The sequence below is a fragment of the Vipera ursinii genome (genome assembly GCF_947247035.1).
Source record: "Vipera ursinii genome assembly, chromosome: 2".
Lineage (NCBI taxonomy): Eukaryota > Metazoa > Chordata > Lepidosauria > Squamata > Viperidae > Vipera > Vipera ursinii.
Window position 1 is genome coordinate 80,882,113 of NC_139513.1, and position 13,525 is coordinate 80,895,637.

Here is a 13,525-nt window from a genome sequence, read left to right on the forward strand (position 1 = left end):
TATGGATTTCTATTCCCAGAATTCCCCAGCCAGCATGGTTGGCTGAAGAATTGTGGGAGTTGAAGCCCACAAGTCTTAACATTTCCAAATTTGAATACTCCTGTTATATAGGAAAAGATGGGTTTTATTATCTTTTTTCAACTGAGCTATTATTGAAATATATGGAAAGCAAAGATAACTTAAAGATGACTGTCACATTATTTTAATTGCAGATGGCAATATTCACATAAACAAACATGTAACAAAATGCCAACAAGGTAACAGCAAAACTATTTTCCTGCTATTCAATGTAAATAAAATTCCTAGAAAATAAAGTGGGCTAATCAACACCCTAAAATTTATTTCATTTCAATATAGAAATACTGTAACAAGATATAAAGTTGTCTATGAGACAGATGTAAAATTGAAATTGGTACATGTTGTATTGTCCAAGTAAAGAAAATGGGAAACATTTGAAATGGTCAACATGTACACAAGATGTCTTTATAAAGTCAGTCACTTGGGATGAAGTGATTTTTAAAAGCATTGGAGAAGATGGAGAAAGTAGAGACAAACAGTGGGACAAAAAAGTATTTAGTCAGCCACCAATTGTGCAAGTTCTCCCACTTAAAAAGATGAGAGAGGCCTGTAATTTTCATCATAGGTATACCTCAACTATGAGAGACAAAATGGGGGGAAAGAATCCAGGAGATCACATTGTAGGATTTCTAACGAATTTATTTGCAAATTATGGTGGAAAATAAATATTTGGTCAATAACAAAAGTTCATCTCAATACTTTGTTATATACCCTTTGTTGGCAATGACAGAGGTCAAACGTTTTCTGTAAATCTTCACAAGGTTTGCACACACTGTTGCTGGTATTTTGGCCCATTCCTCCATGCAGATCTCCTCTAGAGCAGTGATGTTTTGGGGCTGTCGCTGAGCAACACGGACTTTCAACTCCCTCCAAAGGTTTTCTATGGGGTTGAGATCTGGAGACTGGCTAGGCCACTCCAGGACCTTGAAATGCTTCTTACGAAGCCACTCCTTCGTTGCCCGGGTGGTGTGTTTGGGATCATTGTCATGCTGAAAGACCCAGCCATGTTTCATCTTCAATGCCCTTGCTGATGGAAGGAGGTTTTCACTCAAAATCTCACGATACATGGCCCCATTCATTCTTTCCTTTACACGGATCAGTCGTCCTGGTCCCTTTGCAGAAAAACAGCCCCAAAGCATGATGTTTCCACCCCCATGCTTCACAGTAGGTATGGTGTTCTTTGGATGCAACTCAGCATTCTTTCTCCTCCAAACACGACGAGTTGAGTTTTTACCAAAAAGTTCTACTTTGGTTTCATCTGACCATATGACATTCTCCAAATCCTGTTCTGGATCATCCAAATGCTCTCTAGCAAACTTCAGACGGGCCCGGACATGTACTGGCTTAAGCAGGGGGACACGTCTGGCACTGCAGGATTTGAGTCCCTGGCGGCGTAGTGTGTTACTGATGGTAGCCTTTGTTACTTTGGTCCCAGCTCTCTGCAGGTCATTCACTAGGTCCCCCCCGTGTGGTTCTGGGATTTTTACTCACCGTTCTTGTGATCATTTTGACCCCACAGGGTGAGATCTTGCGTGGAGCCCCAGAACGAGGGAGATTATCAGTGGTCTTGTATGTCTTCCATTTTCTAATAATTGCTCCCACAGTTGATTTCTTCACACCAAGCTGCTTGCCTATTGCAAATTCAGTCTTCCCAGCATGGTGCAGGTCTACAATTTTGTTTCTGGTGTCCTTCGACAGCTCTTTGGTCTTGGCCATAGTGGAGTTTGGAGTGTGACTGTTTGAGGTTGTGGACTGGTGTCTTTTATACTGATAATAAGTTCAACCAGGTGCCATTCATACAGGTAACGAGTGGAGGACAGAGGAGCCTCTTAAAGAAGAAGTTACATGTCTGTGAGAGCCAGAAATCTTGCTTGTTTGTAGGTGACCAAATACTTATTTTACCGAGGAATGTACGAATTAATTCATTAGAAATCCTACAATGTGATTTCCTGGATTCTTTTCTCCCATTTTGTCTCTCATAGTTGAGGTATACCTATGATGAAAATTACAGGCCTCTCTCATCTTTTTAAGTGGGAGAACTTGCACAATTGGTGGCTGACTAAATACTTTTTTGTCCCACTGAATATCCCAAACACTGCACGATACATTTAGAGGTGTTACCACATATTCTGTTAGAAAGACAAAGCAATGGACATTGTGTCATTTTTTTTGAATGCCAGTATGCCAAAACTAATGAAGTGACATTCTTGTAGCCTTCTGTTCATTCTAATCAATTTTATTAAAAGGGGAGAGGGATTTCTTACTAATCGAAAGAGGGTAGCATTAAATATATCTGGTATGTATTTCTATATTCAAAAAAGCACTTTATCAGGGACTGCACTTAATTATACCAAACCACAAAAAGGGGGGAAAAAGATCTGCACTAAACGAATTAAATCTCTCTGATCCCTAGATCGCTTACAGCCAAGTCCATTGTCTACTGTTAACTCTTTGATGTTTTTTTTTAAAAAATCTATTCAGTCACAGGAACATAAAATTTCCAGTGATTCTCCCAAAGTCCAATTTTTCATCATAGTGAACTATGTATGCTTCTACAGTACGACCAGCAGACCACAGAAAGTCCTAATATTTTTTTCCAAGTGAGATTTATGGCATGCTCAATGAATTTTGGCTGAATGTTCAATTCAGAAGGTTTAATTTGCTTCCTCTGTTAGCAGCCCTTTTACATTCAATTCGGTTAATTTCAATTTGAATCTTTGTTTTGAAGATAAGTCCCAGTTTTGTTGTTTATTACATGATTTTCATCTCTGTGAACCCCTGTGGTTGCCTAGGGAGGAACTGTGTCACAGTAGCTTCCCTCAAGTTTAGCTAAAGTGGGAAGACAGGGCAGTTTGCAAACTTCTGGAGGAAAAACTGTACAAAGTTAGATATTTACTTCTTGACCATCTTGTGGCAAAATTAATGCAAGGACATCATAGTTCACCCATCCTCCACCCATGTGTATTTCCCCCAAATTCTCTTTGAAAGCAGTCTCAAGAATCAAATACTTTTTCATCAAATTAAATGTGAACTGATAGAAACCGATGTGGGGGGATTTTTCTGCTGTGCTTTACTGTATACAATAATTGGATTCTCAATGGAAAATGTGGGAATTATAAATGTAAGAATAACTGATCTTTTAATTCCTTGGTCTTCTGGAGAAATAATCTGTGTGATTTCCTGTGTATCCATTTATTTAATCTGTTATTTTCAAGTGACTTTTTCAGAGAACGAAGCAATGTGTATGGTAAAGCCAGATTTCTGGACAGTATTTTTTTCCTTTTGCATGAGGTTGTAGATAGGCCTTTTCTTGTTCTACCTTAAGGCTACTGTTACAGAGACCCACATGTAGAAACATGTTTATGATTTTGTTACAGAGCATTAGAGAAAATAATGAAAAGGATGCAGGTGGAGAACTTGTCTTCCAGTTTTTCAGGTGACTCACAACAGGGTCAATTTTATTAGTATGGTGAAGTACAAAGCTCCAAAGGTGACTGGGATGCAGATTAAGAAGCATACCTTTAGCAAACGTACAAAAAGAATACCGTACACAGAAATGTAAACGGTTTTCTTCTCTTGCTTCTCCAGTCAAGATAATATTCTGTGAAATTCTCACCAGTTTATCAGATAATGACTCCAATACCCCTGCGTCTACATTGTGGGAGGACAAGGACATGCAGGGAAATATATGTCTGAGAAATGAATGCATCAATATTTAGAGATGGCCAAGAATGATTATGCACAGTTCACTCTTTGAACTGTGTATTCTTCCAGCACAGTTGTATCAGGGCGAGTTCATTTAAACAAAGAACGCTAAACCTCTTCAACATAACTTCTGTATGATAGATTCCATTTTTCCTGAACCCTGTTTTTCTCTCCCAAACTCATACATGTCCTCTTTTAATGTGCATTTTATTCTATACGAACCTCTGAGCAGAAACTATATAGGTGACAGTTCCTCCTGGCCACAAAGAAGGAAGCCTGTTTGACACAAGGTCCAAACCTCTTAGTAGAAGAAGACATTGCTGACTGCTTTACAGTCCTGCTTTAGATAATTAATTAGCCCTGCACAATTTGCATGCTGCAGATCTGAAGCCATAGCAGTACTATAAGGAAGAGAGAAAATAACTTTCCTTATTCAACCCTTTTTGCTGCAGCTGTAAACTTTACTAATTTCTTCCGTGCAAGAGCATAATAATAGTCTTGGGATGTTCCAGTTTATTTAATTAATTTAATTTAATTTATTGAGATTTATATACCGCCCTTCTCCCAAAGGGACTCAGGGCGGTTTACAGGGCATAAATATAATAACAATATAAACATTACAAACATTAAAAACAATTAAATCAGTGCCCAAGTTAAAACAAGAATAAAACAAGCCAATAAAAACCCATGTACCCCCATCAGGCTAGACCCGCTAGTTCAAATAAATGGGTCTTCAACCCGCGACGGAAGGATCGGAGGTCTGATGTCGTCCGGAGCTCCACCGGCAGTTGGTTCCACAAAGCCGGGGCACCCACAGAGAAGGCCCTCCCCCTGGGGGCCACCAGTCGACACTCCCTGACAGGAGGCACCCTGAGGAGGCCCTCTCTGTGGGCGCGCACAGGGCGGAGGGGAGTCGACGCCGGCAGCAGGTGGTCCTCGAGGTATCGCGGACCCATGCCATGTAGGGACTTAAAGATCATAACCAAAACGAACCTTACCCGGAAGACAACCGGTAACCAATGTAGCTCACGGAGCAAAGGTGTAACATGGGAGTACCGGGAAACTCCCAAGACAACTCTCGCGGCCGCATTCTGTACCAGTTGGAGCCTCCGAGTAGTCTTCAAGGGAAGTCCCATGTAGAGAGCATTACAGTAGTCTAGGCGAGAGGTCACGAGCGCATGAGTAACCGTACATAAGGCCTCCCGGTCCAGATAGGGCCGCAACTGGCGCACCAGGCGAACCTGGGCAAAATGTTTATGTTATTGATGTTTTTTGTGCAATGAAATCTTTAGTTTGACTATATGCATGTTAGAATACTTCTACACTGTCACAATCCTTCTACTCTCTGGAGCAGTTTCATGCTATTAGAAGAGGTTTCTGCTGCTCCCTGGAATAAAGAAGGTGAGGAAAGGGAAAGGTTAGGAAAGATGGTCAGTTTCTAGTTATCAAGCCCCACGTAGCTTGCAAAACCAAGAACGGAGAATTAGTTGAACTTCAGAGAAGAATTTCTAAAGCTAGTCAGAGGTAAGAACTAATCTTGAAAACTGCAGGAGGAATTTCCCAGCATTATTTGGGTATTTGAAAATTTCATTCAGTAATTGCCACTTCAGACTTACATATAAAGTAATATATGATTGATCTTGCTTCTCTATGTGCTATTTTGCTCTTTGTCTAGTCTCTAGATGATCAGTCTCCTCCAACCTAATCTCCTAATAATATTGGACTGTAGTTCTCATAATTCTTTGCAAGTAAGGCCAATTATGGGAGTCCAATACATTTGGAGACCATTTAAGGAAGGCTAATATAGAGTAAGTATAACGTACAGCGGTGAAATGGTTAGAAACTGACAGCTACACAGTGTTTGCCAAATGAAATGGTATTTCAACATAACATATTTTTCTCGTGTTACTGATTAGTGTGCCTGTAGGGGTCAGAGAATGCTTTCCCAATTATACAGTGAAACAATTAATATTGGATTAACTATTAAAATGTTTGCTTTTTCTAGAAAGAAATTGTTACTTTCAATTGCTGTATAACTTTCGATATTACACATACAGACATATAATTTATGTAGCACATTAAGCCTTAATGAGATTTATTTGGTTTATGGATTAACATGATGCATGAATTATGCCAATTATATTTAACCACTTACTAAGACATGTGATTTAGTCATGTGAAAAACATTTCTATAATTCAGTAAGGAAAACTGTGACAACTTCCTGAATACTACCATATTATGTGCAGCTCAAAATGAGTTGGAGAATATAGTCTAAAAGCAGCTTCATCTTTTCTTGGAATCGTGCAGCTGCTGTACAGTCATAACATATATTTCGTTGCTATCTAACAAGCATGTCATTATGGGATTCTCTCAAATTGTAGACTAATTACTGCTAACCTAAACAATTGGATCAAGAAAAAAGAATCTAGTAAGCTTTTAAACTATAAAAGTTTTGTTTCAGAAGAAAAGAAATGGAAATCGGTTTCTTGTATATTACAAGTTCACAATTCAGCATTCCTAAACATGTAGAATGAGCTTAGAAATTGAAATGGTACAGTTAAAATAGAAAATAGAACTATTTCTGTTTTTTGATCTTGAAAAAATTTATGAAATATTAAATCTAAGTTATTTAAAAAAATGACAAAAAAAACTTGATAGTAAATAGTAAACATGTAGCTTAGGTGTCATATTACGTTTTTATATCATGCCATTCACATTCTTGTTTTCATTTTCCTCCATTTAGGATCTGCAATGGATACAAGGAAGCTTTTTGTGAACTTTGCCCTTTGTTTAGCATCCTTTCTGGCTTGTGAGGGGAATTCGGAGAAAGGCAATGGATCCCTCTTACACTTTACCTATCCTCTTTATAACACTTCGATCTATGAAAATTCAGCCCCTAAAACTTACATGGAAAGCTATGTCAAAATGGGCATATACATCACAGACCCAGCATGGGATATCAAATACAAAATAGCTTCTGGGGACACGAGTGGTCTCTTTAAAGCTGAGGAATATATTGTTGGAGATTTCTGTTTTTTGAGAATTAGAACCAGAAGCGGTAACACTGACCGGTTGAACAGGGAGTTCAAAGACAAGTACCTTTTAATAATCCAAGCCACAGAGAAAACATTTGCCTACGAGGCATGGGCCAAAGTGCTGGTCCAAATTCTTGACAGAAATGACCTAAAGCCCCTCTTCTCACCCCCTTCTTATAAAGTGACAGTTGAAGAAGACACACCTCCAAAAACTGCAATTGGTCTGGTCAGTGCCACAGATGCTGATATTGGCCAGAATGCAGAATTCTATTATACACTAAGTACAAGGTCACAATTGTTTGCCATTCATCCCACCAGTGGAATAATCATGACTGCAGTGAGACTAAATGCTACCCACAGAGGGAGGCACCAGCTAAAGGTCTTGGCTGTGGACAGAATGAGGAAGATCTCTGAAAGAAATGGTTTTGGAAACACGGCCAGTCTTACCATCCTGGTGGAACCATCCTCCAGGAAACCTCCTGTTATTGCTTCAGTGAAGCCAGTTGATTCTGCTGAAGATCTCCTCTATGCTACTTTAAGGGTAAAAACTGATGGCTCAGGAGCTGGGGTAGATTCTGTTGATATTGTGGATGGAGACCCCAGAGGACATTTCAGAGCCATAAGATCATACATGGGAAGTAATGACTTCATGATAGTGTCAGACAAAGAGATCAATTGGAACAACAGTCCACTTGGTTTCAATCTCAGCTTGCAAGCTAAAGACAAGAACAAGCCACCTCTTTTTTCCCAGACTGTATTTCTTCAAATACAACCTTCAAAATATACCTCTGCCAAATTTGAAAAAGATTTTTATCAAGTCAAACTTAGTGAATTTGCTCCCCCTGGAAGTCACGTTGCCATGGTTCAAATTACTCCAGTTCTCCAAAATGTAAAATATATGCTGAAACTAAGTTCTGATAGCATTAACTTTAAAATCAACCCACAAACTGGTCTGATAACTACAGCAAAACAAATAGATTTCCATGAACAGTCTCATTTTGAATTTGAAGTTACAGCCAGTTATATACACCTTTCTACCACTGTTATTGTTGACATTGTTGATTGCAACAATCATGCTCCTAGCTTCACCCAATCTTCATACCTCAAAAGTTTTGATGAAAATCTCCCTCCTGGCTCAATTGTCCTTTCACTAAAGGCTACAGATAGTGATAGTGGGGAGAATGGCTTTGTTACATACAACATAGCCAATCAGAGAACTGTGCCATTTGTCATTGACCCATTTACAGGTGTCATATCTACTACCAAATTAATGGATTATGAGTTAATGCAGAGGAGGTATTATTTGCGTATCTGGGCATCAGATTCAGGATCTCCTTTCCGTCATCAGACTGAAGTTTATGTTTCCCTCATTCTGAATAACCTAAACGATAATGCACCAGTATTTGAGAAGATTAATTGCAATGGAAGCATTCCATGGGATTTACCTATTGGGCACTCTGTGTTCACAGTTTCAGCCATTGATAGAGATGAACTAAATCCCATAAAATATGAAATCAAGTCTGGCAATGAAGGACAGTTTTTTGAATTGAATCCTATGTCTGGCGTTATTTCTCTTAGAGCACATTTCAAGGATCTCCACTACCAGTCACTCCTACCAATCTCTTATGTTCTCAAAATTAGTGCCTCTGATGGAAATAATTCTGCATTCCCAGCATATATAAATATTACTGTGGTCAACCAAGAAACTCCTCCCTCTTTTCAATGTGAGGAAACTGGGGTGCTCAAGGAACTGGCTAAGACCATAATCCATTTTGCTGACTCCCCAAGTCCAGACCACCAGGATGAAGATTCCTCCTTGAATACATATCTAATAAACCATCATACACCACAGTTTGACGACACCTTTCCACGGTCTATTGATATACTGGAGACAACCCCAGTTAACTCTACCATTGCTCAGTTGACAGCAATAGACAGTGATGCTGGCTTTAATGGAAAGGTGGTCTTTGTCATCTCTTCGGGAAATGAGGAGAGCTGTTTTGATATTGACACAGAAACAGGTTTGTTGCTGATACTTTCTCCTTTGGACCATGAAAGAACAAGTTTTTATGTGCTTAACATTACAGTATATGACCTTGGCACTCCTCAGAAGTCAACATGGAAGTTATTAGCTGTGAATGTTCTGGATGCAAATGATAATGCACCTACATTTTTGCAAGGCACATATTTAATAACTATACCAGAGGACGTAAGAATGGGTACAACAGTTGCTGTGTTGACAGCTAATGATGCTGATACAAATGACAACGGCAGAGTGAAATATTCCTTTCTTGCACACAGTGATAAATTTGCTATCAACAGTGTTACTGGAGAAGTAGTAGTGACTGCTACCCTTGATAGAGAAAGGGAGCCTCAGTATATATTAAAAGTTGAAGCCATCGACCAGCCACAAAAGGGCCATCAACTCTTTGCAATTGCTGATCTAGTTATTTCTTTGGAAGATGTAAATGACAATTCTCCTTACTGTATCCCAGTCTTGAACAAGATGAATGTTCCTGAGGACTTCCCTTTGGGGGCCATCCTACTCTTCCTGGAAGCCTTTGATCCAGATATTACTTCTGAAGGAGAGCTGACATACAGTCTGCTCAGTGATAATAATGAAAATATGTTTCATCTGAATGAATTTACAGGGGCTTTAACATTGGAAAAAGAATTAGACTATGAAAAATTGGACTTTTATAATCTCTCTGTGAAGATCAGTGATGCTGGGAAACCCTATTCTCTCTCTTCTCTCTGCTACATTGAGATAAATGTTTTGGACATTAATGAAAATCTGCACCCTCCTTCCTTTGATTCCTTTGTGTATGAAGGGTCAGTGGAAGAAAACAGCCCAGAAGGGACACCTGTGATGAAAGTACTAGCTCAAGATGGTGATAGAGGAAAAGATGGACAAATCCAGTATTTCATCAGAGAGGGTTCCAGCATGGCTCTCTTCAACATTGAAAATGATACAGGTAATAATGGGGCATTGTAGGGGCAGAATAGAAGAGGAGTGGTCTAATGATAACTTCTTATTTGATCTAAGATTTTGATTTATCATTATTTTCCCTGGTAACAACCATCATAAGCCTTCTAGTATACAATAAATATTGTCTGTCTGCAACAAACAATAATTTAGCAGGGGGCATACATTACTGGAAGGGACGCGGTGGCTCAGTGGGTTAGGACACTGAGCTTGTCAATCAGAAGGTCGGCAGTTTGGCAGGTCAAATCCTGAGTGCCGCGTAACAGAGTGAGCGCCTGTTACTCGTCCCAGCTTCTGCCAACCTAGCAGTTCGAAAGCACGTAAAAAATGCAAGTAGAAAAATAGGGACCACTACGGTGGGAAGGTAACAGCGTTCCATGTGCCTTTGGCGTCTAGTCATGCCGGCCACATGACCACGGAGACGTCCTCGGACAAGCGCTGGCTCTTCAGCTTTGAAACAGAGATGAGCACCGGCCCCTAGAGTTGGAAATGACTAGCACACATGTGCGGGGGAAACCTTTACCTTTACCTTTATACATTTCTGGAATGCCTGCTTCTTTGTAATGTAGAAACTAAAGTTAATGGAAGGCTATATTGCATTATATTAATTTCACAAAAGAACACATTAGATTTTCAGGCAGACTTGATTTTATAGAACATGTTCTTCTTGTTTGTTTAATGATAAAATTGGATGAGTTATATAGCTTGCATTATATTGGTTAGGATAGATTTACGTCCACAAACTGTGAAAATACAGTTATTGTAAAGAAGAACAGTACATTTCCATAGTTTTAAGTTGCTTTTCATGAATTCCAGAAGAGAAACTCTGCTTTAATTCTGAAAAAACAATACTGTATTGTGGTTTTTTTCCCTGCCACTGGAAACCATATAATACTCTGTTTCTCTCAGGTCTTATTTTTACCGTGGAACCACTTGACAGAGAATTGTGTTCTCATTATTGGTTGACAGTACTTGCTGTTGATCAAGGATCAGTCCCCCTGTCTTCTGTGGTTGAAATTTACATTGAAATCAGTGACATCAATGACAATCCGCCTCAGATGTCCAGACCTGTCTTTTATTCCTCTGTCTTGGAGAATTCACCAGCCAATACTTCCATCCTTCAAGTTGAAGCTATTGATCCAGATACTGATTCACAGGGAAAACTGACTTTCCACATCATAAATGGAAACCATCAAGGATTTTTTGCTATTAATCCACTTACTGGTAAGGTGCTACATCAGTTTTATTAAAAAAAAGACATATCTAGTGTATAAGCTGTGTACTTTACTTTCTCTTGATCACTATTTTCATATTCAAATTTATGTTCATATTGGTTGGGGAAAAATTATACTGTTTTTAGTTTAGATTTATCATTGCAGAAAGAAGATGAATTAACATGAAAACAAAATCATTAGTGTTTACTACAACCTCCATTAAGATGAGGAGGTTGTTATCTCATATAACTGTAGAATATTGAGAAATGGTAATTGTTGTTAGTTGCAAAGTCATGGCTGACCCATCGCGACCCCATGGACAACATTCCTCCAGGCCTTCCTGTCCTCTACCATCTTCTGGAGTCCATTAATTAATTAATTAATCTTGGTTAAATTTTTATGTTACCCATATGTTGGTCTCTCTTAAATTTATCTATTTGTGTCTAGCATATTAATGTTAAGATAAATGTTAATACAGCATTTTCCTAACTCAATAATGGAAGTAATTTCTGTGGTTACTGAGGATCTTCCACTTTATTTATAAATGCCTTCATGTAAAATATGTCCTTCTTAAAACAGGGACATACTATTTCAAGAAGAGGAAAATGCCACAGGTTAATTGAAGTTTCAGATTAAGTTGAAATGGTCTTTTAAGACTTGAGCTCATACAGTAACTTCTTCCCTAGCCAAGAAGTTATTAATGTTACCAAATTCCACTTGCTTTTCAATTTCTCTACTCATGGACTGTGTTTTCATGTTCTTGTTTCTTATTAGTATTAGCAGAAGATATACCAACTTAAATCATTCTTTACTTTTTGCAACCATTATATTTATGTCAGCTCCAACTTAAATTACAGATTCCCCCAAGATAATTAAAATCCTAGTGGGGTTTAAAATAAACTGCCTCTCAAAATGGGTCTCCTGTATTAGAATCTGTAATTCTATGAACATTTGCTAGGAAATTAGTTATATTGAAACCCATGGGACTTGTGAATTTCAAATAAATAAATAAATAAATTCAGTGGTGTTTAACATCTTGCAGTCTCCATAAGAGTGCAATTTCAGTCGAATCATCTTAAATTTATATCTGATTCTGGGATTTAATTGGTTTCCTGGAACTATCTAACGTGATAGATAGGATATATCTAGAACTAATATATTTCAAATGAGCCATCACTGATTACAATCCTGTGAATAAACTGTGAAACTTGTAGAATTGTACAAGTGATCATCAGAACAGTGAATTCCTAGATTCCTTTTATTTCAGATTTTCCCATTTACAAGGGAAGAACATTCATTAACAAAGCGGGTATACTTCTGTGCCAGCCTTTTCCCCCAATAGTGACAACATTGCTTGTTTTCCCCCTCCACCAATATATAGAGAATATATCCATCACAAAGAGTCCATATTGGAACTGTAGGAAAGAGGGGGTGTTAAGAAGGAGTCTTAAGATGTACTTCTTACATGCAATGTCGGTGCAAAGAAAGAAGTCATGGTCCTGTTTCATGGAATTGCTTTTATCACAAATGGGATTTTGTACTATAGAATGCTGGCTGTCATTCTAAAAATATTGGTCATCCATTGAAATGAACATATAAAAGAGAAAGTTGTTTGTGTCTATTTGAAACATGATACTACACTTGTAATAGTATCTGGAGGATCGTCCAGAGCATAGTCAGGTCTATTTTTCTTTTCCCAAAATGCACTTGCAGCTACTACATATAGCCTCAATCTTTGCCTGTTTTAGCTATTAAGATCTGGAAGAAATGGGCTGATGAGGTGGATCTAGAATGTTGGAAATGCCTACTTATATCAGGAATTTGTTTCCTCTGTGTCAAAAGAAATTATGGTATTTATTTAAAAATATTTTTTTACAAATATCCATTTTTCATCAAGGTGTTTGAGAGGTCAGTCAATTTTATGCATTCATTTGGATTCTCCAAATTATTGTAGTGGGTTTCAGCCCTGGATTTTAGCCCCAGAACTACCTGAGACATCAGATCATATGCTGTGGAATTCAGTTCTGTTAATCTTCCTGATTATAGCTCTGATCGTGGTGTTCTAATGAGTTAATTATCTATGTCTGGCATTATTTGTATCTCCAGGGCTGCTTTCAGAGAGTGATTTTAGGATGTTTGTTCTTTTTAGGGCCATTATTATTGTTTAATATTCTTATGAAGATGCTGAGTGAAGTCTGGTATAGATGCTATTAATATGCTGATAATCTGCAAATCTATTTCCCTCTGACATCTGAGTTAAATGAGGTGATGCAAGTTTTTAATTAGGGTTTAGAAGCTGTAATAGGTTGGTTAAGGATCAATAAACTGAAGTTGAATCCAATAGATTGAAACTCTGCTTTGCCTGTCTCAGCAGTAACAACTCATATTAAGCAGAGCAGTTCATGTTTTCATTAACTTCACATTAAGACTACCAAAAGATGCTGAACAAAGATATTTCTTGACTTAACTAAGATATTTCTTAACTAATACAGAATGCAGCAATGAG

General features: G+C 38.2%; 1 protein-coding gene across 1 annotated transcript in view; it reads left to right on the top strand.

Annotated features, from left to right (window-relative positions):
• Nucleotides 1-6,535: 6,535 nt before the first annotated feature.
• Nucleotides 6,536-13,525, top strand: part of FAT2 (FAT atypical cadherin 2) — a gene marked incomplete at both ends in the record, with an annotated part of 59,742 nt that continues 52,752 nt past the window's right edge. The window contains 2 exons of the mRNA XM_083354340.1: nucleotides 6,536-9,794; nucleotides 10,715-11,029. Of these exons, the coding sequence (XP_083210466.1) occupies nucleotides 6,536-9,794; nucleotides 10,715-11,029 (3,574 nt within the window). The remainder of the gene's footprint in view (nucleotides 9,795-10,714; nucleotides 11,030-13,525) is intronic.